Source organism: Rhinolophus sinicus, linkage group LG02 (assembly GCF_036562045.2).
Source record: "Rhinolophus sinicus isolate RSC01 linkage group LG02, ASM3656204v1, whole genome shotgun sequence".
Lineage (NCBI taxonomy): Eukaryota > Metazoa > Chordata > Mammalia > Chiroptera > Rhinolophidae > Rhinolophus > Rhinolophus sinicus.
Genome location: NC_133752.1, coordinates 172658839 through 172684835, shown reverse-complemented (window position 1 = coordinate 172684835; position 25997 = coordinate 172658839). Strand labels below are relative to the sequence as shown.

At 42.4% G+C, this 25997-nt stretch overlaps 1 protein-coding gene across 1 annotated transcript in view; it reads right to left on the bottom strand.

Moving 5' to 3' along the window:
- Positions 1-977: 977 nt before the first annotated feature.
- The window catches only part of GRIN2B (glutamate ionotropic receptor NMDA type subunit 2B), a 420579-nt gene continuing 395559 nt past the window's right edge, over positions 978-25997 (bottom strand). Inside the window, exon 15 of the mRNA XM_074325986.1 lies at positions 978-25111. Within this exon, the coding sequence (XP_074182087.1) occupies positions 23255-25111 (1857 nt within the window). The 3' untranslated portion in view covers positions 978-23254. The remainder of the gene's footprint in view (positions 25112-25997) is intronic.

Here is a 25997-nt window from a genome sequence, read left to right as displayed (position 1 = left end):
CACCTGGAAGACGTATTCGATTAGCTAATTCTTTCAAATATACTGCATGTTGGTTAAAATGAAGGCCTGTTTGTTTACCTGATCAACAGCAGAAGAATGCATTAAAGAGTAAGACAGTTCCAAATTTACGGGAAAGACAGAGGAACGTGTTAATCATTACCCACGGGCATGCCACAGCAAAATCCAACTGTGGGAAACTACAGGATAAAAGCCTCCATTTCTTTAACAAATGCATTTCAAGGAAAAGAAAAAAAAAAGAGGTGAACCTATAGAGTAAAATGAAATTTAAGAAATAGCAACCAATTTTGTGGACATTATTTGGCTTGTAATGAAAAGAACAACCGTAAAGCACTATTACATCTGAGACAATGGGAAATTTGAATAGTAACTGTATATTTGCTATCTAGGAATTATTGCTAAATTTTGATGTCACAATGAGATTGTGCTTACTCTGAAATAGAGTCCTTAATTTTTAGAGTCTCATAGTAAAATATTTACAGATTATACAATTATGGAATTGGCTTCAAAACAACATAGAAGGGGAAATGGATAGGGGAATGATTGAAACAAAACTGGCATAAGTTGATAATTGTTGAAGCTGGGTGACAACTACATGAAAGTTCATTATACCATTCTGTTACTTTTGAATGTGTTTAAATTGTTCCATGCTGGAAAAAAAAGGAGATGACAGTTATTACGTAGTAAAGAAAGAATCTTATGGAAACTAAAAAGTTGCTTTAGATCATAATCATTTACTCTTCCCCAACCCTTCACCAAGAGACGACAGCATTAACTAGTAGAAAAAGATTTCCTAACTCAACTGGATTCATCAGCCCAGACTACCATAGAAACCAACTGGGAAAGGGGTTTTTCCTAAACAGCGTCTTGTTATAACAAGGTTTTTAAAGCCATGTTAAAGAGAGCACAAAGACCCCCTGCCCCCAAAAAAACTCTGATACTGGATTTTTTTTACCCTGATAATTTGTGGTAGGTTTCTTTATTTTTTGAATATAAAGTGACAGAAATAATTTGCCATTAGAAAAGAGAAAGAATCTGACTATTTACAGCTTTTATACATCACAAAGTTTTTCTTGTTTTTATGTTGTGTCTTTTTTTTAAATTCATTTTAATTTTTGTTCCCGCATCAATTGAACAAGTCCAAACTGGAAATCTATACAGCTCACAAAAAAGCCCTCCACCCAAAAGACCCCCCGCCCCCACCCAACCCCAATGAGAAACAAGATAAATCAAAAGAATGAAATCAACTTATTTCTTTTTTTAAGGTAAGTCATTTGCTTATATATATACTTGTAATTATTTTTTCTCAAGTTCAAACACCAAAATCCAAGAGAGAAAGGAAAAAAATTAAAAAACCCAGTCATCGCCCCCTCCCCCCACTCCAGAATCTCTATTGATCCCTGCACGTCCAAAATAAGAAATATATATTTACAGAAAACAAAAACAAAACAAACAAACAAACAAAAAACAAACTTGGATGGGGATGGGCTGGGGATCTGAGAGTCAAGAGGAAGGAGAGCCTGCCCCAGGAACGGGGTGGGATCTGGGCCTCACAGAGCCAAGGTAAGCCCGTGTCTTCTGCATTTTCCCTGGGGAGGTTACATACTGGGGAAGCTGTGAACGCGTCCCTCTCTACCATGTCACCTTGGTGAGGTGAGGCTCTGAGTTTGCAACCACCTCCACAGGAGATTCATATTTTGTAGTTTCCATCATCACCCCCTCACACTTACACACATTTGCGTGTGCACACACTCACAGGCGCACACACGCACCCGTCATTGTGGCTAAGTGTAATTATGACAATGCTGGAGCACTGTTCCCTGCCAAGCAGAGGAAAAGAGATTTGCCTTTAGGGACAAGAACTCATTGCCCTATCTTGTCCCTTCTCTGATCTCTGTCACTTGCTACCTAGTCTTCTCAAATGTTGCCACAAGCACCAGGGCTACTCTAAAGTATTAATGCTGGGCTGTCCACTGGGTAACAAAGCTCCTATGAAGATTTGCCCCCCACTCTCTGCAAATTCCCTTAACAAACAGGTGCACCCAATTGACTAGGATGGGAGGCAACCTGAACTAAGGGAAATCTGAGGCAGAGCGAATGGAAACCACATTTTTTCTGCTCACCTTTGAAAGACTGCATTTCCAGAGGTGAGAAGGCAAACAGAGGGCATGGCATCAGCATTCCTGGTTAGCTTCCCTTACTTCCATTTTCCTTCTTAAATCGGGTTCTTTAGCCTTCAGTGTACAAAGTACAGTATAACCCCTTGAGTTGGTTGCAATAGCCTTCCAATATAAGAACTAAAGACATGGCATGAGACAAGTCAGGATGAACACAACTTAATCTTCTGGGGAAAATGCCAGGCAGGACATGACTAAGCTAAGGGGTCCCTTTACTGGTGGACAAAGAAGCTGAACCAGTAGCAGCAGTAGTTGTGATCAAATCCATGCCTTCTTCAAGATTCTGTGGAGGCTTGGAGAACTAGCTCACTAGGAATGGGTGCAAAGCTTCTGTCTTTTTTCAAATTATGAGTCTTTTTTTTTTTTTTTAAGGGCACAAGAAATAAACTAAAATCAGCACACCATCTGTGTCAGAAGTATGTGGAATGTTCCTGGGGGCAGACTCTAGGTTGCTCTTGCTAAATCTCCAAATGCCAGCACAGTGGATTTTTTTCCCCTGCCTCCTTGGTCAAATTTCTGATTTTCTCAGGCCTTCCCTAAAAGCTTTCATTTGTTCCCTTCTCATGTAGCCCCACTTTCAAGAGCCCCTTTTCCCCCCTAACTCTCTCCTGATCTCCCAAACCACTCACCCATGGCTTTTAAAGACTTTTGATCATTTTATTTTACTACTGTCCCACTATTCCTCTCTGTCCCACAAGGAAATACTAAATAAAAATGATCAGTCAGAGAAAACTTCCATTTAGCGGAATTGGGCAGAAGCAAAGCTGCTTTCCAATCCTTTTACTTTGATTTTTTAAAAAGATAAACGAGGAGAAAGGTGAGCAAAGAATTATAATTTCCCCAAGGAAACTAACTTAGTTGGGAGCCTTGAAAATATGAAGGACAAGATTTACTGTGCAAATGTGTTCTTTCCAGGGCAAACAGTCAAAATGCAGCCTCAATCCACGATCACATTTGCTAATATCTAGGCAGTGACCTACCACAGATGGCAATAGAGCTTTTAGTGGAAGTTAAACAAATAAACATCAGGATTGAAGAAGAGGTACCAGAGTCCCATGTGCTACTGGCAAGATGCTACCCCCAGTCCTCGGCAGCCTTACCACTTCAATCTGACAAAGAGACCATCTGGACTGATCCAAAATGCCTGCAAGTCTTGCTTGGGACAGTCACCATGAGAAGCCCAAGTTCCCAGAATATCTATCATCACTCAGACATTCATCCCCAAATGACCAGGTACATCTCCCATCTGTGCTCATTTTCCATCTTTTATGAACTCCCCAAATCCTTCCCCTAATCCAGGGTTCATCCTCAGTCACGGCCCTAACAATTACTTTCACATCCTTGCTCTCACTGAAACTTGGCTCTTCCTTGGGGACTGTGGCTCTCAGCCCTCTCAAGTGCAGGCATTTCTCTCCCACATCCCCCATACCACTGGGCCTGGAGGTAGAGTCGGTACTTCCCTTGCCCCTCATTGCCATGTTCAGGCTATCTTCCCTCTCTCTTCCTTAAAAATCAAAACAGAACACACCAGCTTTGAAGCACGTGGACTATACTAGGTAGCTGCTTCCCTTACTTGAAGCAGTAATTTAAATATTCTTGAATCACTCTCCTTCCTGTCGCTGTCTTCAATACCACCCCCATCATAATTTTCGTTGACTTCGATAGCCACATAAACCACCATTCCCACATCCTGACCTCTCAGTTCCTCGGCTTCTGCTCCTTCAATAACCTTTCTGTCCACCTAACCTCTCAGCCCACCATCCCACACCAACCCCAGACCACATCACTACCAATAACTGCAACCTCTCTGTCACAGAAGCCTCTAGCATCCCACTCTCTGACTCAGCTCCTAATTTCCAGATTTCTTTTTCTGGAACCTGATTCAATAATTTGGCAATCTCAGCATTTCAATCTTCTTCCCCACTACATTTCATTGTTCCAATTCCGTAAAAATCCTCACTTTTCCTCTCACCCAGCTTAGATTTCATGACCAATCATAATTACTACTCTGCAGTTGCCCTTAACTCTGTGTCTCTTGCTGCCTTCATTGCATTTACCTCCTTAAACCACAAACCTACTAATCTAACTCTCCACTCCAGGTAGCTGAATGTAGCTGAAAAAATTCCTGAAATTTGTTTCAAACTCATGACCATAAGAACCTCGAGTAATACCTTTGGGCCACTTAGCATGTCTCCTACATTTTCTTGGTCTCTACTCTTCTGCTGGATGGCTGCATGAGATTCATGTTTTCTTCTCTTCCCAAACCTCCAATACCCATTCTCTAATACTCACTCTTAGCTGATGAACTAAAAATGATCATTTAGAAAAGACATACTTCCACCTGCACATTTATCAACCCACCTGCATCTGTGCCCAAATACACTATATGCGTCCTGTTACTATAACAACCTGGTTAGGCTCCTAACATCAATCTCTCCACGTGTGCCCTGGATCCCATCCTCCCCCACTTCATGAAAAACATCACTCCAGTGATTATCCCCTTTCCTTAAGCATCATCAATTTTTCCCTCTCTATTGGATCCTTCTGGTCAGCATAAAACAGGCTATTTCTCCCATCTTGAAAAAAACAATCCCTCCTTAGATCTCACATCCTTTATCATCTACTATTATTTCTAGTTCCCTTTAGAAAAAAGCTAAAAGAGTTGCCCATTCATATCGTCTCCACTTTTTCCCCTCCCACTCTTTCTTGAACCCATCCCCATCATACTTGTGTCCCCACCAGGCCACTGAAACAGCTCTTTTTCAGGTCATCCATGGAATGATCCATGTTTCCAGATAATCTCATTCTACTAACTACTCATGGTAGAGCCTGACTTACCCCTGGCCATTCCTCCCAGGGATGGTTCCTCCTCATCTTGTGGGGCTCTGAACATCTCCCCAGGCTCAGTCTCTTCTGTCTGAACTCATTCCCTAGAGCCAGTCTCATGGCTCCAAATATTATACCATCCTAATGCCTATGAATTCCAAATTTGTATCTTCAGGCTCTACCTCTTCCCTAAACTCCATGTGCATATAGCCAATCAGCATCTCCACTTGGATGTCTCATGGACATCTTAAACTTAATACGAGGCTCTCTTGCCAATTGACTTCACCTGTAGGATTCTTGTCTTATTAACAGTGACTCCAAACTTCTGATAGCGGAGGCCAAAAATTCTAGGGTTATTCTTGATTATTTTCTTTCTCTTATTTGATCTCTAATTCGTCAGCAAACCTTATAAAATATTTCCAGATCCAACCACTTTTCACCACCTCCCCTGTTAACGATGGCTCAAGCCATTATCATTTACCTGGATTATTCCCATAGCCTCCTAACTGGTCTAGCTGCTTCTTCTATTGCCAACCCTCTCACAGCATATTCTCAACACAGTAGTCACAATGCTTCTTTTTAAATGGAAGTCACGTCATACAACTCTTCACTCAGAACCTTCTAGTGACTCCTCATTTGCTCTTAGTAAAAGGTCAAATCCTTACAATAGCCTACAAGGCTCATGGGTCAATACCACCTCCCTGACCTCAGCTCTCACACTCTCTTCCTCAATTATTGGTCTCCTGGCTCTTCCTCAAGTATGTCAAACATGGGGTTGGACCTCAGGGCCTTTGCATTTCTTTCTTTTCTCCTGAAAAACCTGCACAAAGAAAGCTCCAAGTCTCACTCCTTCATTTCCTTTAAGCCTTTGCTTAAATGTCACCTTTTCGTAGAAGCTTTTCCTGTCTACCCTATAAAACATAACCCCACATTCATGCTATCATCCCCCACCCCCCTTAATCTGCCTCATTTCTCTCATGGCACTTTGTAGTGCCTGACATGAAGTATATTTTTTGCTTCTTGTCTATTTTCTGTCACTATGTAACCTTTGTGAGGTTTTTGACTTAATGGTGTTCACGTTTGTATCCCTGGCATGAAGTTTCCATTCAATAAAAATCAATGCATGAGTAAATCATCTCTCCAAAACATACCCCTACACTGCAGGCCAAATGTCTCCAAAAGGAGAGTTTCAGTAAAAAAAAAAATTCTGGATATTTATTCTAAACTTTAACCAAATTTCTAAATGACAAGAACAGAGCTTGCTTTCTATGCTCCCTTCTGATTTGAAAATTGTTCTTGGGTTTATTATCATTTTTCAATAATTAAGAAATGACCTCGAGTCTCAGTCAGTGGCTCTCTGCCCCTCTCCTTCGGTTGCCTAACTCCCTAATCCTTTGTGGATGCAGTAGAATCTACAGAGACTCATTCATTTCAGAGGATTACTTAACATTTCAGCCTTTCTGGTTTGCTCAGAACATTTGATCTATTGCCCTTCAATGATATTTTATAGCTTAAAAGATCATGTCTGTGTCAGGAAATTCCATATTAATATGTGTAAGACTCAGGATTAAATCAATCTGTAAATGCCTATTTGTAATCTAATCTACCAATTTCCTTCCTGAAGTAAATAGTAATCAGATTAGAAACCTGGTGTTTTCACTGGAGATGGGAAGATATAATTTTATTTAAAAGATTTTTTCTGTCAGAGGTGACCTAACTTTTTGATCCAAAATTTTTCCAAAATTGAGCAAAAGGTTCTGCTCCCCCTTTTCCCCAGATGTAATTTGTCCCCCTCAGTGCCCCTGGCTTCCCAATTTAAGTAAATGTAATAATAATGGGTCGAAGTCTCTTCTACTCAGAATATTCTTGACTGGGGAATGGAAATAATTTGAGAGGAGTGGCCCTAAAGGTTTGTAGACAAAGTTCTGAAGAGTTAAGGTGCAACGCTCAGCAACACCTTCCTGGAAGGCAGCCGATGCCTCTCTCTAAAGTCAGTCTGTCACCGCATTCTGACCAATCAGCTTTCTGACCAAACAGCTTCTCCTTCTGCCAGGGCTCATTGGGAATGGTAAACAAACCTCTTATGGAATAAACCAGAGCATCTGGGTGTCATTGTCTCTTCACCCCCAAACCATTCTACTTACTTCTCCCTTCCTTGCTTCTAGATTATTCTCAGCTCTGTGAATAGCATCTTTTAAAATAAAGCTTTTTGTCTTCTTGTCACTGAAGCTGTTTCCTATTCCACCTCTCACTCTCATTCCAACAGAGACACAATATTAGTGGTTAAAAAAGCATGTGCAACAGCTCATTGGATGAAATATTTAGAAACACTGTGGCTTTAGGGCTGTTATATCACCAACCTGTTCAAACTGAAACCTAAGCATCCACCATCATGCAGGGTCTGTGCTTTAAAATAGTAAGAAAGAGAGAAGACAATAACCACCACCAAATGCCTCCATGCACATGACAGGCACCTCAGTCAAAGCCCCGGTGCACACTCTCACAGAAGTTGCTTAATATTCCAGAGCACACCCCTCTCCACTAGTAGAACTGCAGGCTATCACTGGAGGGAATGCAGTTCCCAGCACTTGACCTTGAATTGAAGCGTCTGGTAATAAAACCTTTCCTGTTTGCTTATCACTCTCTTTTTCACCTTCTCTATATTCCCAAGTTAAAAAATAGTGGAAAAACCATGAGAAATTACTATCAAGAGTTTCTTTTAACAATCTAATAATATAGATGATAATGCAGTTTAAGGACTAATCCCACCTTCATAGGGAAGAGGGGGAGGAGGGAAGCCGAGACCATGAAGGAGAACCAGGAGAGCTGCCAAGAAGTCTGAGAGGTGAGGATGAGGTCCTAGGTAAAGAACCTGGAAGCCTATTCTCAGTGATAAAACCCACTTTGCAATGGCTAAAAAGCATGGGTATTTTGGTCTATTTACCATTATGATTTATCATTCTTTTGTCCAGCACCAATGACTGAAATTTGTTTAGGAATAATCACTGCCCAGGAGAAGAAAGAGGAGAACAAGTACCTCAAAGACGAGATGTCTCTGTGGGAGAGAATAAGAACATAAAAGACTGTTAAGTTTGAAGGACATATGCTGATTCTATTCTTTATGAATTCCCATACCAAACTTTACCAGTAGGATATTTGATGGGTGATGAACATGTAGATTTCCCCACCATGTGGCAAAGAAAATGAAAAAGAAACAAAGGGAATCAGAAAACAATCCTAACTGCCCCAGAAGATGGTTATTTTGTCCTTAGTCTCATTTACCTTTCCTTCAACCAGGCCTTCCCCAAACAGGATTATGCAGATTATTCCTTCATGTAAGCTACAGAAAGCAAGTCCAAGGAGAGGTATGAGCTGTCCAGGTGCCAATGATCAAATGGGCAAGTCTGGGTTGGGAAGAAATCAAAACCACAATATCAGAGTAATTACATTCTGCCCCCAGTTTCAGCGAGAAGGAGTTTGAGCTCATGTGGAGGCTGCTGCTCAGCTCAGACCTGGGCTCTGAAATGGACTTGACCCTACTTTGCCTTTCCATAGGGTACCCAGTGTCCAGCACTAAAATCTACTCCAAATGGGAAGGTGCCCTCTTTTTATGTATACTCTTGGCTTAACAGCATTAGTCTTGTGCAAATGGGGATTTTGTTTATAAAACAATTCCTCCATGATGCTTCCGTAAACTGTTCTATTGATGGTTATGCTTGAAGGTTGCCTGTTTCATTTCTACTGTAATCTTAATAACTAAGCATGAGAGCTCTGTCATTTTGATTAAATAATTCTCTGGTATTTCACTCCCTTAGAGTCCCCATGAATCTTGTTACTTCCTCCTTCCAATGAATAGAGCTGCAGCATACCAGGGAACCGTCATCTCAGAGGACTAAGGTGTCCCAAATGCCCTCAGCTGCTGGCCCTCTTCCGTGTCATTAAGGAGCGTCATGATCCAGGTATTTGCTATGACACTCATGCGAATAGAATAGCCTTGCCCCTCTTTCTTAGCTTACAATGATACCATCGTGATTTCATGTGGCCTATTGGGAGGCAAAAAGGAAAGAAAGGATATTTGTGTTGGCTTGATTAGAAACTTTGAGCTTAAGGAGGGTTCTGGTACCCTCCCTAACACCATTCCCACACATGGAAATAAAACTTACCTCTCCTCTCTCTGCCCATATCTTCTCCTGAAGTCAAACTCCTGAAACAGGCTCTGGGAATGACTATACTGTGCAATTTTATTTATGTATTTATTTTATTTAGTATAGAAGACTCCTCACTCACCCACTTCAGGACTTTTCCAGCTTCCTACTTCCTCTGCTATCTTACCTCTAGGGACAGGATGGACTGATGAAATAGAAAAAAAAAGTCTACATTAAGCTAGGACAGTTAGAGCTCTTTCACTGCTCTTAGTATAAGCAGAATGATCTGTAAATAGAATGCTCTGTGGCAGAAATTAAGATACTATCCTCTTTGGAAAGATTTCCTGAGCTTGATACTATTTATCAATAAATGGGTAGATTGCAAGAAAAGATGGTTGCAGGATTCCCTGGCCCTTGGATGCTTAAAGAACCCAGCATTGCAATCTTGGGTCAAAATCAAGGTTTCATAAGAATTCTCAGGAGATCTTTATTGGTCTTTACAATACCCATGCCTCCCTTTCTTCAGGTTTTAGGCAGGCAATAATTATTTATTATGGGTCTGGGGGATATAGATCCTTTCTTCTGGAATTCACTGTGTATGTGACTGCCTTATACTTCTACTTCTACTTCCAGAACTAACTCATGCCTTAATGCTGGAATCCAGCTTGTTTCTGAACTTGACAAAATTACAGAGAGGTCCCCAGAAGAAGTATCTAGGGGACTCTCCCCATAGGTGGCCCTCCTCACTATGGACCGACAAAAACTATTGACACCTTCAGAGTACCAGGACTTTCTTGCACACATTTTGAAGGCTCCCTTCCTCATGTAGCACTCTGAAAGAAATCCTCTGTTTCAGTTTTTCTTGAGCTTTTATTTGGGTGGGTTACATGCTACGTAAAAATCTTTTTTAATAAAAAATTATTCACAATGTCTAACCTCACAAAATTCAAAAACATTTTTGTTATTCAGCCTTCAACTTTTCTTTATTACAGAAACTTTTCTACCCTTTCTGGTTTTCAAAGCTCTTGCTTGGTTCTTACCCCTTCTGACTTGTTTCTGTAGTCTCATGTGAAGGGTGTGTGTGTGTATGCATACGTGTCTGGGTCTGTGAAGAAGACAAATTTCCATGGGAAAGATCTGGATAAATCATGATTTTTCTTCACCATTAGATGCTGAACACTTAAGGTGAGCTGGACAATTCAGGCATCATTACTCAGTGAGCTAGGCTGAAAGCTGGAAATTCAGGCAAGTTTTGGTTCTGCCAAGAATTTCCTATATAACCTGCCAAGAATAACCTATATAATCATCAAGTTTTGCTGTGCTTCAACTTTTTCATCTGTAAAATTAAAACACGATCATTTTTCCCTGCCAAAGGAGGCCATTTGGAGAAATGGTTACAGTAAATTATCCCACATCTACATACCAATGACTTTATTTACTCAAAATGTACCACAGGTTAAACATGGTGGAGGCCTAAGAGGGCTGCTGGTGATCCTAAAAACGCCATCCTTCTTCCAGGAGGGGAAGGGCAGTTAGGCTAGAAACTGCCATAGCTCAGGGCCTTTGCACGTGAGGCTTAAGTTAACAATGCTAAAGAAATGACTCCTCAAATTTCTATGTGCTCCGTCCATTTCTTATGCGTGCTACCAAGAAATAACCAAGGTAACTGCCCTGATCATTGAAAGTGCTCAGGAGTCTCAGAAGCAATCTAGTAACAAAATTGTTCTCTTTACTGGGATCCCAAGTACCCAGTTATTCATAGCAGGCCCTGTACTTAGTCATTAAAATGCAGGGGGACAGATTGTACCAGACTTGTTGGGCTCTGGTTTAGAAATATTAAATGCCATGCACATGTTCAAGCGCTGTGCTCTTTCCATTTCTCATCCTAACTGTGTGTGTGTGTGTGGGGGGAGAGTGAGTTGCTCAAAGCTGACTCAAGACATAAAATACCTCAAGATTCCTAAACTGAGAAATAGCAATAAGACAAGGCAAGAAATGACCAATGAATGAGGGAAAACACAGCTGTAAGTGTCCTTGTTGACTTCCAATTGCATTCACATCAAAGAAAGGGTATTTTTACTGTTTTATGTTTTTCTCAATAAGCGTTCTACGTGGCTGCTTCTCTAGCCTTCTTGTTTCCTGCTGATGCGAAGTCTCACCATTTTTCCTGCTCCTGACCCTGGGAGAGGAAAAAACAACTGAATCACCCAAAGCACATAGTGCCATTCTATCCCCCTGAGGATGGACCTGTCCATGCCCTTTCATGATTTTATCAAGAAGAGATGTGGGCACACATAGATATGAACATGTCTAAGCAACGGGACTGTCTAGTCTTGAGAAGACTGGCTTCTGCCTCAATATCCTCTTAGCACTGATCCACTAACAGGACATCAGAAGACCACATAGATTCCATCCGGTAAAATAAGGACAGTTGGCAGGACAACTAAGTTCTTCCAACACACAAAAAAGGCAACACTCCCTTCACATAAAGCCTGGATGCTTCTGTCAAACCTGGAGGTGTCAGTGATTCACAGGCAAGGTAGAGCAGAAGAGAAAACACTGGCTCAAAAAACTCTAAGACATCCATCAAGTTCTAAATGAACACTTTTATCTACCAATAATGCATCCCTGTTCCTCCATAAAGTGATTGAAATCGGCAACTTGGGATCTATTTGTTAGGAGCGTGTATGTGGGATATGTATGTGTGTATGTGTGTGCTGGGGAGCTGCACAAGTGTGAGGGAGCTTACAGCAAAGAGATCAAATTAGGTGCAGTTGTGCTGTTTGGGCGAATTTGTGGGAGCAATTTAGAAGTTACTGAGGGCACAACTCAGGCAGAGGCAGCAATAATGGCCTAGTCTCTGGTTTGCAGATGGTTCCTATGTCACAACCAAAGAGAACATTAAAATAGCTCTTGATTTCAAAAGAAAATGATCAATTATAATGAAAATCTGACGATGACATTGGGAGTTATCTACATAGACTTTTCTGAATATGACTGAGGTTTCAGGTAGGCATGCTTGTTTTTTACTTTTTCAAGTTCCTTCTGAAAACAGGTAACGTCCTTATCTAAGAGAAGCAGGCAGCCCAGTACATTCACATTCCTGTGGCCACATCCCCTGAAGCTGCACTGCTGTCAGATCTCAGAGATTGTGAGTCTCTTAATGCAAGGAGGACAGACCTAGTCCTGGTGTGGCGGCTTAGATTCTGTGGGTAGAGGTGGTGGAGCGATATTAGGGGCTCCCTGGGTGCTGCAGTGTAGTGGGCACAGCCTGGACACTGACTCCCTCTGGACAATCAGGACCTCACAGATTTGGTTGGATCCAGGTTCCTCACTCATCCCAGGGTGGGCACAGTTACAGCTGAAGACAGCTGTGCTGTGGTTCCTGTTTCCTAGCACTGTCCTGGACAGCTGTTACCTTCCCTGGTAGTTTTTGACATTGATCGAACAACCTCCAGTTTACACATGGGTGTGAAGGTAGCCCTCAGAAAGTGCTTTTGGATTTTTAAAAAATTTCTTATTTTCCCTCCTGCTGCATCTCAGGTTACAAGTGAAAACGGAGAACAATAAATGTAATTCTCTCCTCAGTCCAATTATGTCCAGGAAACAAGCTCCATGTTTGAGGAGCTATGGCTTCCTGGGAGTGACTAAAAGAAGAGGCATCTGGAAGGTCATTCACTTCAGGTCTTGCTTTTTATGAAGCTATCCTCAGAACTAGCAACCCAGGGGGCAACCAAGAGACTCAGGGGCAGGCTCCTGGCTGTAGTTGTGATGTGAAGGGACACTCCATTGCAAACTTCCTGTCTTTCTCCCTCTTCCTATCTTCCCTCAACGTCTACAGGTAGGCAGAAAGTTCACATGAACACTTCATGAGTAAACTGCCTTTGGAATACATTCTGAATTTCCTGGAATTTTCCTCATTCTATTGATCCAACAGATTCATGAATGTCCTTCTTCCTGAGGATAGCTGCCTTCCTACCCTTCTACTGGCTATTTTCAGACTATTTGTTTCATATACCTATATCTATATGAAACAATATATATATAAACCAATATATAAATATTTATATATTATGTTATATATATATATATATATATATATATATATATATATATATATATGAAATCTCATTATACAATAAGCTTGCTTTTGCTCTAAAATGTTAACTCTCCCCATTCCCAGAAACAGAGCTGTCTAGACCTAACAGGAATTTTGAGAAGAAAAATTCTCCCTCTAAACATACATTTTAATTTTCATCAGCGTTTCTGAAAGTTGTCATATTTTGCTCACCTTGTCAATAATAATTCCTATACCCCACTCCTGTCTTGACAAAGAATGGATTTGTTCACTTTTTTGAAGAGACTTGTAGCTGCATGAAACATATTTGCATTCAGTTCTCTATAGTATGCCTTAAATTAGCATACCGTGGCTGAAGATGCCTCCTAAAGGAGAATAATTGATGGTCAATGACTTAATGAGATTTATAGAGGAAACTGGCCAGGAGAAGGGAACATTAGTTACCAGCAGTAGTGAGAGGACAGTACCAGTTCCAAGACTCCAAGTTTTTTTTTTAGTTTTTTTTTTTTTAGTTTTTCTCTTTAGGGGAACAAATTGACTAGAAGGAATAGGAAAGATTGCTAAGTGAAATATCAAGGTGGCAGGGGGAGGGTGACTAGGGCTCAGAGAATAAAGGGACAGGAGGACCATAAGGTCAGAGGTGATGTTATCTCCTCCAAGGTAATGAATCCTTTCACATTTAGAGAGAAATGAGTACTTTGGAAACTAGAATTCTGAGCCACCTCATTCAAATCCTAACCTATTTTCATTTGAAATATACAGATCTGAAATAAAGCACTCAATTGCTTCAATTCTCAACTTCCCTTTGGAAAAGTTGTCCTATATACAGAGCTTCAGAAAGGGTGAGAATCCACAGAGCCCAGGAAAGAAATATGAAGACAAGGTTGTGAGCAGCGCAGACAGTTGCCCCATCTGGCCTCAAACAGATACAGATGTGGACACTACCAAGTATGCAGCATCATACATCGCTCCCACTGGCCAGCACGTGGTGTCCATACGGCTATGTGATCAGTGAGCTTGAACAGTGGCATGGTCCTTCTGGTACTACAAGAGTTAATTACAAAAAAAGAAGAAAGCTACAGACTGGGTCAGAGAGAGTTCAATCTCAGCATAGGTTACATTGTTAGAGACTCAGTTCGGTGAAATATCTGGAGACAAGCTCCTCTCAAAGCATCTGAAAAGCTCCTTATATCTAACATTTGGTCAATATCCTCCATAGTCTGTCCCTCTGTCACTTACTTTGTGTACATGTATGCCAAGCACACTCTTCTAACTGTAAGATAGTCACAGAATAACTTCAAAGGACAAAGCAAAACATAGAAAAATCCTAACTCCCATTTGAAATAATAAGTAGCATGGAAACGTATGCATGTAGGGTATTGTTGTGATTTTGGGTAGGTGTAGAAATACAGAGATAAACATGGAGGGACTCAATCTTACATTTTACTGCAGATCAAGTATCCTGTGGGCAAACTAAAGTGACTCCTTTTCAACTGTAATTTATAATAATATCAAATATTTATTAGTGCCTTCCATATACAATATGCATTGGTAAATGATATAGGAGATTAAAAAAATGAATAAATATGTGGCCACCGACCAACGGGAGTTTATAACCTATCAAGAGAGATGAGATATATAACCACATAGCTATAAAATAAGATGGTCTGTGATAGTTGCCATCAGAGACATACAATTCAAGTGTCATGGGTATTTAAAAAATGCCTAAATAGCTTTTACTTGGATGAGAGATGAAGGAAGGTGAACGTCCATTTGTCCTGGTCTTTGAAAATGTGTATAGAGGAAGATGGATATTATGCAAGAAGGGAGTAAGCTGGGAGATAGGGAGGAGAGAATTTGGGGTAAAGGGAGCAGTTTAAGGGAAGAGACAAGATGAAAAAAAAAAGTTGGTATAGGAAAGTTAAGAGACAAATGTCTCATTCTTTAAATGAGGATGAATTACAAATCTTTACTCCTAGACCCTACTTCCAACTTTAGCTTAATGCACATATTTCCACCCACTTTCTGGATAACTAACTTCCAAGACCATCCCTGCAAACCAACATAAGGGGGCTGAAGATATGGAGTTCATCCTCATTCAGATAATTGTTGAAGCTGTGGAAGAAAGAAATATTGCTACAAAAACATGGAGATAAGGAGAAGAAGAAGGTCAAACTCGGAAAATCATGGCAAGTCAATGTTGATGGGACAGGAGGAAGAGCGGGAACACAGAGAGGGCCAGAGGGCAGAATGAAAACCAGAATGGGCTGCTTCCTGATAGTACGTTTAGGTTGATATCCATGAGGCTGAAGTGCAAGAAGAAAACATGGTTTCTGGATTTTGTAATAAGCTCGTTGGAATGTTGCCATAGAGTTCTTTCAGTAGAGTGGTAGAGTGTAGCCCAATTTTAAAAGTCAAGTCATGAGCCTTAGATAAGAAAGAAAGAAAGAAAGAAAGAAAGAAAGAAAGAAAGAAAGAAAGAAAGAAAGAAAGAAGGAAGGAAGGAAGGAAGGAAGGAAGGAAGGAAGGAAGGAAGGAAGGAAGGACAACCCTTTTGAGAAATTTGGAAGTGAAAAGATAAATGGAGATAGGACATGAATTCTAGACTCTAGTTGGATTGAGAGAAGATTTGTTTTTCGAGATTGTTGTAGGATTTGTTTTTGGATATGCTAGTAGGCCGATGTGTGGAAGAAATTAAAGATACAACGAGAGAAGTACTATTGGCTGGAGTGGACCTTAGAAGAGGTAAGAGGGTATGTACCAGAGACAGAGAGGGAGGATGGAAAAGATGAGGACAGGAGAAATGTGAAGTAGAGAGGAGAGGTTACATGAGAATTCAAAAATCAGTTATCTTTTCTTAGTAGCATGGTAGGAAAGACTGCCTGTTGAAAGACATTCGATAAAACTGAAAGGGAAAATGAAGAATAAATTTAACAAACACTTAGAGGATGTAACGTGGAATCAATATTGGAGAAATAAAAAGATGTCCAAGCTGGGTAGGGTCCAGATGAGATTAGATGGGTCGACTTTGTGTTCTTCAGCATTAGTTTAAGACCTTCTGCTATTGGAGATGGAAGGCAAGAGGAAGAAGAGGTTGCTGGTGAGAGTACTGTCCATGTGGGTGCACATGGGATTAGACCAAAGAGGGGAGTGCATGAAGCCAGAAGGGTTTATGGACCAGAACAACAGACGGAGCTTGAAGAAAGGCAGATGAGATACAGAAAATGCAAAGTTGCAGCCAGAGAGGGAATTTCAGAGTTTTACCTCTGGCAGGTGGAATTCCCAAGAGAAGAGGTCCAGGCCTGGCCATGACAGGGAGAGCTGAATCTCTGCAGTGTTTTTAAAAATAACATAATGGATAATATCTTTGACTGATACCCTGAAACCAGAAAAAAAATAAACTCACATGTATAAAGATATTAATTTATGCACACTTATTTATGCATATATACTATATACATTTAAATATTTTATACTTTTGCATTAATATATTATACATGAGTATAATATACTCCATTAAAAATTTTTTTTATTCTTCACAGCACCAGCCCAGAGGCATAGTATATGCTCAATAGACATTGGCTTAATTGAATTAACATATTTAATTCTAAAGCTACATTAAAGAGCTTTTATTTTTTTCCCCTCCTATATAGTACTAGAATTTGTTCTACCTGCTAAATCATAATGCTAAAATACTTACAAATAAAGACAGTTCAGGTTTAAAGTGTGGAGACCAAATCTTTAAAATAACAGTTTTATAGTGGGCTCAGTATTGTGCTTTATAATTGTACCCTAATCCTTGCACTGAGTCCCATTTCTTTTACCTTTGCCAAAACACAGGTTCTACATATCGGAGTCTCAAGGCTGTGGGAAATTCTACTCATCCACTCTGCTTTCCACCTTCAGTTCTCATCAGGAGTCCTCATCCCCACACACACATCAGCAATTATGTTTTAAAGCACAGAACAGAGCCAGAAATTCACTGTAAGGAGCTCTGAGATGGATGCAAATGGACACACTGGCAGAGAAATGTGGATGATTTCTAACTTTTGCTACTTATTCCCAGTACTGATATCCAAACCTATCATTCTTTGGGCAAAATTCCTTTTCTTTGCATCCATATTGCAAATTAGAGGTCCCAAACTTCACTAACCTCTCCAAGGCATGGAAATAACATTGACTTTAAGTTTTTATTTATTTATTTATTTGTTTGTTTTTGGGTGGGGGAGGGTGGTTCTTGATCAAGAGGATAGAATAAGTCTATATACCTTAAGTCATAGAACCCATAGGGCTCCTGCATGATTGAGTCAATGTGATTGGAACGAGATGGAAGTAGGATGTATTTAGATAGTCTGTGATTTTATACGATACTGGAACCCCAAAGCTAGAATGGAATCCCCGATCTAGAGGATTAGAAATTCTCAAACTGACAAATCTACATTCTAGTGATGTCCCAAACATCTGGTAGGGTTAAAAAACAATTGCCCACTGATTAGTAGCACCTGGTAGTCCAGTAGCTCCTCAACAGTTAGTTGTGTGTTGGGACCATTGGGCACCCACTATGGAGGTGGGGAAGTATAATATACAGAACCACTCAGCTAAATTGGAAGATTAATTGAACTGGAACAGAGAACAGATCATTACAACAACTTTTTATTATCATAATATTAATTGAATTTGATCTTTCTAGCTGTCCATCTAGTAACTTGTAATGGAGGAGAAACATCAGTCTTCCATTTTCTATAGGAAAGATCATAGTCTTTAACCTGCCCTACAAGGTATTAAATTCAGAAATTCATAAAGTACACATTCATGTGATTGCTTATTGAAAATAATTCCTAGTCAGGAGTCCTATTCCTGTGTCATATGAGCCTTAAATAAAAGCAGGTGGAGGATAAGATGGTTTAAATGCCTTTATGCTCCAGAACCTGTATCTTTACTCCCTACTTTGTCACTCTCTCTGTCTTCTCCTGTACCATTACTTTATTCCGAGGAAAAGAAATGAGATTCCTAATGTACACTAGATGTGTAAGTGTATAAATCCCTAATATGGCTTAATATGTCACCCTTCCTGGTTTCATTTAAATGAGAAATGAGCAGCTCAGTGTTAAAGGAGTAAATCTGTGTGGGGAGCCAGTAGTTGGAGTAGGGTGAGGAATGAAAAGGGAGGGTCGTCTCAGGATCTCTGAACTCACACCATGGACCATACTATTTGTGAGGCCAGATCCATTCCAGTATCATTGTCCACTTGTAGCTGCTCCTCATTCATAAAGAGTTCCCTAGGCAAGAAGGGGAGTCTCTGACACTCAAGTGAAGAAAGCAAATGCTCTACCAAAGTATTTGGAAGTCTACTGAGCACACATTTCTTATATGGCTTTGGGCTCAGAGAGCACATAAGTTATGGCCACAATACCTGGAAATGCTAATGCATTCATCAACAGCACTGCAGTTGCATTATGTATGCATACATCTGAATCATTCCTAACACACCAAGCAGACACACACAGGGTATCAAGCAATGACGGGGCTTTTTTCAGAGAGATGGGGATTAAAAGAATAAAGTGAGTTCTGAACAGCTTTTTCCAAAAGCTATTGCCCAAACAATCTGGTTATTCTGTCCCTAAATCTTGAACTAACTAAGCCAACCAACCAACCAACCAACCAAAGAAACCCTACTTCTTAAATAAGATGTGCAGGTGACCAGCACGCTGCAGTTTTGGTAACACAGTTTCTTCACCACCTATGCAGAGATTTGCACCTTGGGCAACTCTTGATGGCCACGAAAGACTGGGCAGATGATATTCACTTAATTATATAGATGACTCCTATTTTATCACATTACACATGCATTTTGGTACTACTGACCAACACTTAATGGAATCATTTGGGATTTTTCACCCCCCAATCACAACATGGGTGGCCAATACAAGGAAATCCACACCGAGGATATTTCCCACATTCTGGATGAGAATACACAGTGACAAATTTTGAAATTACAAGGTCCACTGTACATGCATCACTCTGAAGGTGTGCATATGCACATTCTTGACTTGGGCAAATACAAGGGTCAGATTATCTGACGTTGGTGGAAATGCTGAGATTTAAGCATCACCCCTGAAAGGAGAGATATAGGACCACACCCACCAACTAACTTCCACAGTGAAAGGAAATGACAGAGGACACAAAAAGATAGAAAGCATGAATTCTAAAGAAAATTGGAACAATTGGTGTTCTTGAAGTGTTGGTGGAATCTCAGTTTTGAATAGATTGGGTCTTGTGCAGACCCATCTGTGGAACAGTTGGGGCTTACTGCCAAATTCATCCTCATGCATTTTACTGGTTTGTTATTTTGGAATGAAATAATATCTAGAACTTGACAATGCTCAGCCTTCCGTTCTTTAAGCTTTCTTGAGCAGGCCATGAATATTTTACTTGGTCCCAATTCAACCATCCAGTTGAAGAGAAGGGACTAACTGGGGCCAAAGAAGGGGTTTAGAAAAATAAAATTATCCAGCTGACAGCTTTTGATGATGGGAGCATAGGAAAAAAATGTAATGTAATATCTTGGGTAAATAGATTTGGAAATTTCATCCTGTGGTAAAGAGGGAGAGGCTGCTAATATTTGCAAGGCCAACAGACCAATGAAAGACATTCTATTTGTCTGGCTAACCCAAAGTCAGGTTGTGAATACCTGGCTTGAGGCAAACAGCACTTTCCTGATGGCAGAAATGAGGACAGGCAAATATAAAATCACTATTGGCATCATCCCTCACATACCCACCCTTCTATCTCTAAAACCAAACTCTGCAACCATTCTAAGAGAATCACCTGGCCACTGGGTTTTGAGATCTGGTCATCTTTTCAGAACAGCATGTGAATTTGTAAGACAGGCATCCAGTGCTACCATCCTGTAATCAGATATATCACATGCTTCAAAAAGTAGACCTAGTGGGAATTTTCTAGGTGTGCTTGCAGTGTGGATTTCCAAGGAGTGAGGGTGGGGGCGGGGAGAGGGCCAGTGCCCAGGTACTAGGAAGAAGAGTCACAGTGACTGCCATGGTTGTTAAACATAAGAGGGGGCTGCTGGGAGATTTCTTAGGACTGAGATTCCTAAAACCTCTCAGCCACACCAAGAATGAGAGGTTCCTTTGACCTCAATTCTGGTTTAAGACCCCTTGGGAATCTTTCCTACCCTAGGTGCTGACAAGGAAAATATGGTGCCACCAGCTTGACTTTGCATGGAATACTGGTAATCTATAGTCTACTTAGAAGACAGGAGCTGGACCCAGGCTTTGCTTAGAGCCAGAATGGGCCCTGTGTGGAGCCCAGGCCGATGGGCTCACACTCCCCACGGACCGATAAGAAGACCAGTGAGGTAGGGAGGCATGGACACAAATTACCTTTCCCTGGCTTTTTCACCACAGTGGCCTCTATTAGCATTCACTTTTTTTCCAGACACGCTGAAGCAAAAGCCATACAAAACAATTCCCTAGTGGAAAATGAAAACCCATAACAAAACACTTTTCCCCTTCATTCCCATCCCCACCCCACTCCCTCCAGCCCAACACCCTGGATACTCACAAGAGAACACTTTATCTATACAAAATTAATTAGAAAACAAAATATTTACATATGAAATAAACACCATCTTGATTTCTGTCACCAGTGGAGACTGACAGAGCCCCCTTTGTTCTAGATTGCTGTTCGCTAGGTTAGTTGGTTTGGTTTTTTATTTGAAAGGGGTGAGGTAAGAGGAAGAATGAGGGGAGGAACCCCTGACCTTGGACAGAGTCAGGGTGAAGCAACGTTTATACGGCCCTCTCCTTCTTCCTCCTGGAGACGCCTCACGCCCTCTGCCCTCTCTCTTAAAGTCTTCCTTTGAATCTAAAGTAAAGCGCTCCGCGCTCCTCTCTCCAAATTTGTGAGAGGTTCAGCCCCTTGTCCCCAGGTTCATTTTAGAAAGAAAACACAGCTTTACAAGGCCTTCAGTTGGCTTTAAAATGAAAGATACTGAGGTAAAAATCAAGGAGGAGGGTGGGGACAGCAGTCAAGGGTGGGGAATGAGGAATGGTAGTGAGTCAGGGCAAACAGAAGGCAAAGAGCAGCCCTGGAGGGTGTGACTTGAAGAAACATGGCAGCTTCCTTCCAGAGGAGGATGAGCACCTTTCTGGTTTATGTGTCCTGTGTGCAACATGGAGATCCTGCAGTCAAGCTTCCAAACAGACCTGTGGCTCTTTGGCTGCCACTCTGTGTAAGGGGAGGATGGCAGGACAGAGGAACTGACCCATAGAACACCCCTACCCCAAGTTTCAGGACTGGCAGTGACAAATACTCATTTCCCCTCTCAAGTTTTCAACTTTTAGTGAAAGAGGCATCATACCTGCCAGCACCCTCATCCCTGGAGTTCATATATATTCCATATATATATATATATATATATATATATATATATATATATATATATATATATGTATCTTGAGTGGTACAATCTGGGAGGGAAAGGAGGTGTTGCAGGAAGGTGGATGGGCTTCTACTGAGAGTGTTCACTCTGAGCTCAATGACACAGTCTCAGGGAGCCAGACCCAACAGGATAGTGGGGCAGTCCCACCCCTCTTACCCTCCCCACTTTCAAATCTCTTTCCTTTTCTCCGCACCTCCCGAGCTAAACTCATGAGCAAGCTCATTCCTCTTAACTATCTGTTCCCTGTTAGTTGTGATCAATTCTGGGGAAACGAGCCTGCTCTTCTAGCTCCAGGTTAAGTAAGAAGGGATCAAAGCATTGAAAACATCCCCCTCTCTCACTTACCCTATCACAAATGGCTCTTCTATTCTTCAAAGCCTTACTTAGCTCCTCCCCAAACCTTGACCAGCTGGGAGTCTAAAAAGCTCAAAGGAGCTTTGTAGAATCTTTTGTTCTCAAGCGTGGGTGAAAGAATCATGGCTACATCTCTTTCCCTTTAGCCTTCCTGGAAAGTTTTTGGCCAAAACTGGTTTTAAGTATTGGCAAGTGGAGGAATTACTTTGTACCTTGCTCTTGTGGGATTGTTCACCACCTTTTTTTGTCTAGGCCACAGAATCTTCTCCATCAAGTACTTCCATTTTCCTCATTCAGGAAGGGTAAAGGGGAGAGACAGCGAAAATTCAGGTAACATACGACCATTTCTGTTTGTATATAAGCCAAAACAGGCATATTGCTTAGGGATATTGAAAGAAGCAAGTGTCAAGTTTGCCTTCTCTACATTATAGGCCTCTGACTACATACATGTATAGACTACACATGTGCAAGTGTATATGGACACACATGCACATGCAGTCCATTCTCTCTTGTCGCTAATGCATCACGAAAGACTGCTATGATATACTTTCCATCACCCACCAATGACCTCTCATTCCAGTTCACCACTAATGAGTCTCATGGAATTGAAGCAAACTTTTTTTGGCTTATACACCAACACACATGGCCTCCTACCCTCTGCTTGGTACATGATCCCTAAACAAATGCCATCTAAGCAACAAGAATTTAGCAAAAGCCTCTTTTCATTCACAGGCAAATAAGCTAAATGGTCTTATTGGAATGCTTTTGCTTCCTCACCTAAACATAAAGATCAGTTTGGGAAGGGCTATCCTGTGCTCGTGTGGCCTTCTTTTGCTTCTCCTTGCTTCACTCAAAGTGGGTAACAGAGTCCTTCCATGCGAGGAGGAAGCTCACAAGCAGCCACTTCCTTTCTCCACTTCGCCCTCCCATCCTGAGCAAGTCCATTGCATCCTTTCATGGGAACAGGAATGACTGACAGATGAGGGAAGGACGAATGAAATGGAAAGGGAGGAGAGATGGTGCTGGTCACCAGGGTTGCCCTCAGAAAGAATCAGAACTCCAGGATCCCGGAAATAAATTAGAACAAGAAAGGAGCAAATGGGAACCAAGTTCACCCCTGTCACCCTCCGTGACATGTGCACGGCACGCCCACAGCCCTACCCTCCCATACCCACCTTAACCTCTCTTCCCTCACTCAGACATCAGACTCAATACTAGAAAGTTTCTCATAAACATGACCATTGCTGGAGCCATTGAAAGCCCTGGGGTTTTTGTTGTTAGGCACACAGGGGTTGGACTGGTTCCCTATACAGATGTCTTTCTGGAAACGGCCTGGCACAGCCCCATGGAGGGCTGAGACCACCGGCTTGTTGGTGACAAGGGCACGGAAGTCTGGCCTGGCCTTCGGCGCCCCCGCCACCGTGGGCTGCCTGAAGAAGTAGGATTTGCTGCCGTGGAGCAAGCACTGGTCATCCCCAAAAGTGGGGATGAAAGGGTTTTGCGTGACCCGGTCAGGGTAGAGTGACTTGCTGAGCATGAAGCCGCTGCCAGGGTTGTTGTGGTGGTGGTGTCCGGCAGTGGGCACTGAGGACTTGTTGTTGGCAAAGGTGCTCTCACCAGCTGGCATCTCAAACATGTGGGCGTAGGGACTCCCATCCACGAAACGGCCCTTGTCTTTCAGGCTCACGCTGCGCGGGGCCAAAGCGGCTTCTTCCTTCTGCAGGTCCACGAAGGTGTCGTAGGAGTGCTGCCGGCGCAGTTTGTTTCGGCTCTTCTTCTGGGCCTTGGAGTTAGTCGGGCTCTGGGGGTACTTGGTGGTGGAGGCGTTTGACGTCACCGCCACCGGGGCAGCCGGCTGGTCCAGCTCCTGCAGGGAGTTGTCCTCGCTGATGTCGTACAGGTTCCCTGCTTTCTTGCAAGCCTCACATCGGATGCACGCCTGCCGACCCGAGTTCTGCCCCGCCACGGACGTGGAGTAGTTGTGCAGCTTTGAGGGGCAGCTGCGGCAGAAGTTGCCCCCGGAGCGGTCCTCCCACTCCACGTTGGTCAGGTTCTTCTCCCAAGGTGCCGGGACCCCGCTGACCACGCCGTGTTTGTCCCCTGTGCCGTGTTTGAGGTGAGACCTGTTGGTACAGGGCCCCCCTCCACTGACCGAGTCCCGCTTAAAGTCGTCACTCCGCTCCTTGTAGATATCGGTCAGGTCCACGTGTTCCCAGTGGGATGAGTTCTCCTTTGGGCGGAACTGGTCCAGGTAGAAGTCCCGCAGCCCTTCCTTGTCCCTGAAGTAGCGCTTGTGGTCGGGGGAGCGTGGTGGCCGGCGACGGTAGGCCAGCTCGATCTCATCAAATTCCCGCCGGGACTTGGCGGAGGCGGGCCGCTTCTTCAGGCTGTCCTTGTATTGCTGCTTTCGCCTCTTGGCGGCGTTGCCCTCAATGTTTCCATAGGTGACGGTGTGGGTGGAGATGTCAGACACGTCAGAGCGGATCAAGTCATCATGGCCACTGTAGCGGTCGTTCTTGAAGGAGAACTTGCCGTACAGGTCACTTAGCTGACTGTGTTTGGCGGAGGGTAGGCCAATGTCCAGGGGCTTCTTGCTGATGGACCTTGGCTGCGTGGTGAAGGGTGGGTTGTCACAGTCGTAGAGCCCGTCGATGGAGCTGGCGCTGCCGATGCTGTGGGGCCGGTGGTGGTGGTGATAGTGGTCTTGGTAGACGTTGCTATCCTTCAGCTGCAGGTTACCGAAAGTTCTCTCCACTTCACTGATGTAGTCACTGAAGAGGTTCTCCTCGCAGGGAGGATTGTTGTAGGATTTGCAGTCGGAATGCGTGAAGCTGCGGCGGTGCTCAGAGATGTCATAGACGGATGACTCGCGACGGATGAAGTCTAGGGCGCTCTGTGGGGAGCCGTTCACACCTGACAGGTTAGCCATGTTCTTGGCGGTGCGGAGCAGGCGCAGGATGTTGGAGTGTGTGTTGTTCATGGTCGCGGTGGGGGAATTCATCACGGACTGGCGCTCCTCAATAGCTACTCCATGGATGCAGCTGTAGATACCCTGAAGAATGGGATGGGATGCGTTAGGTCTTCAGTGAGGCAAAACGTGCCTGCTCCCCCTCCCTCCCGCTAATTGCCTAACTGGATAAGAAAAGTCAGGAAAACATGAAACAGATAGTCTTATATACTCACAAAAAGATGTGGCTAGAAGTTGGCCTGATTTATGCCCTTGCATTTAGCAAGTCTCATATCCTGAGCTAAGGTCGTGACCTGGCTATCCAAGAGGGGGCGTGACGACATCAAGTGACTTGAGCAAATAGGATAAAATTGCAAGACATGATATTCTTGCCTTGACTCCGTCATTGACTTGCATTGATCTTCCTTTCTACGCCCAGGTTTTCGCATTTTAACGATGATGCCGTGGTATCAACCGATAGCAAACAATATTGTTGGCCCATGGAAATCAATAGCAATGCGCTACAGATGTTGAGACTGTTCTGCCCTAGCTGGCCACCCCTGTCTGGCAGTAAAGCACAGGGGAGCTCAGTAGCTTGCGATCACCACTCTTTTTTTCAGCTCTGACAAATTTTGAGCAGCTTTTAGAATTTTGATCACCAAATAACAGCTGAGCAGTTCTCTTCTTGAGCCAAGCATGAACTAAATTCACGGAGAGAATTAGGAAGCCCTGGGGTCAAAGAAGGATTTTTCTCCTGCTGTGCCCCACACCATAGGAGGGAAGAATTGGGACAGATATCAAGTACTAAATAGGAATAAATAATTCCCTTGTTGAATTCTCTCATTTATCCTCTCTTTAGCTTCTGGTTTCCTTCTTATACTTTCTCATTTACTTAATCTTATCATAAATAATTAATATCTTGACAAATTAGTATTGATTGAGAACTCTGTGTACAGGGCTTTAAAGAACACTGTTCAGGAGAGGGAATAGT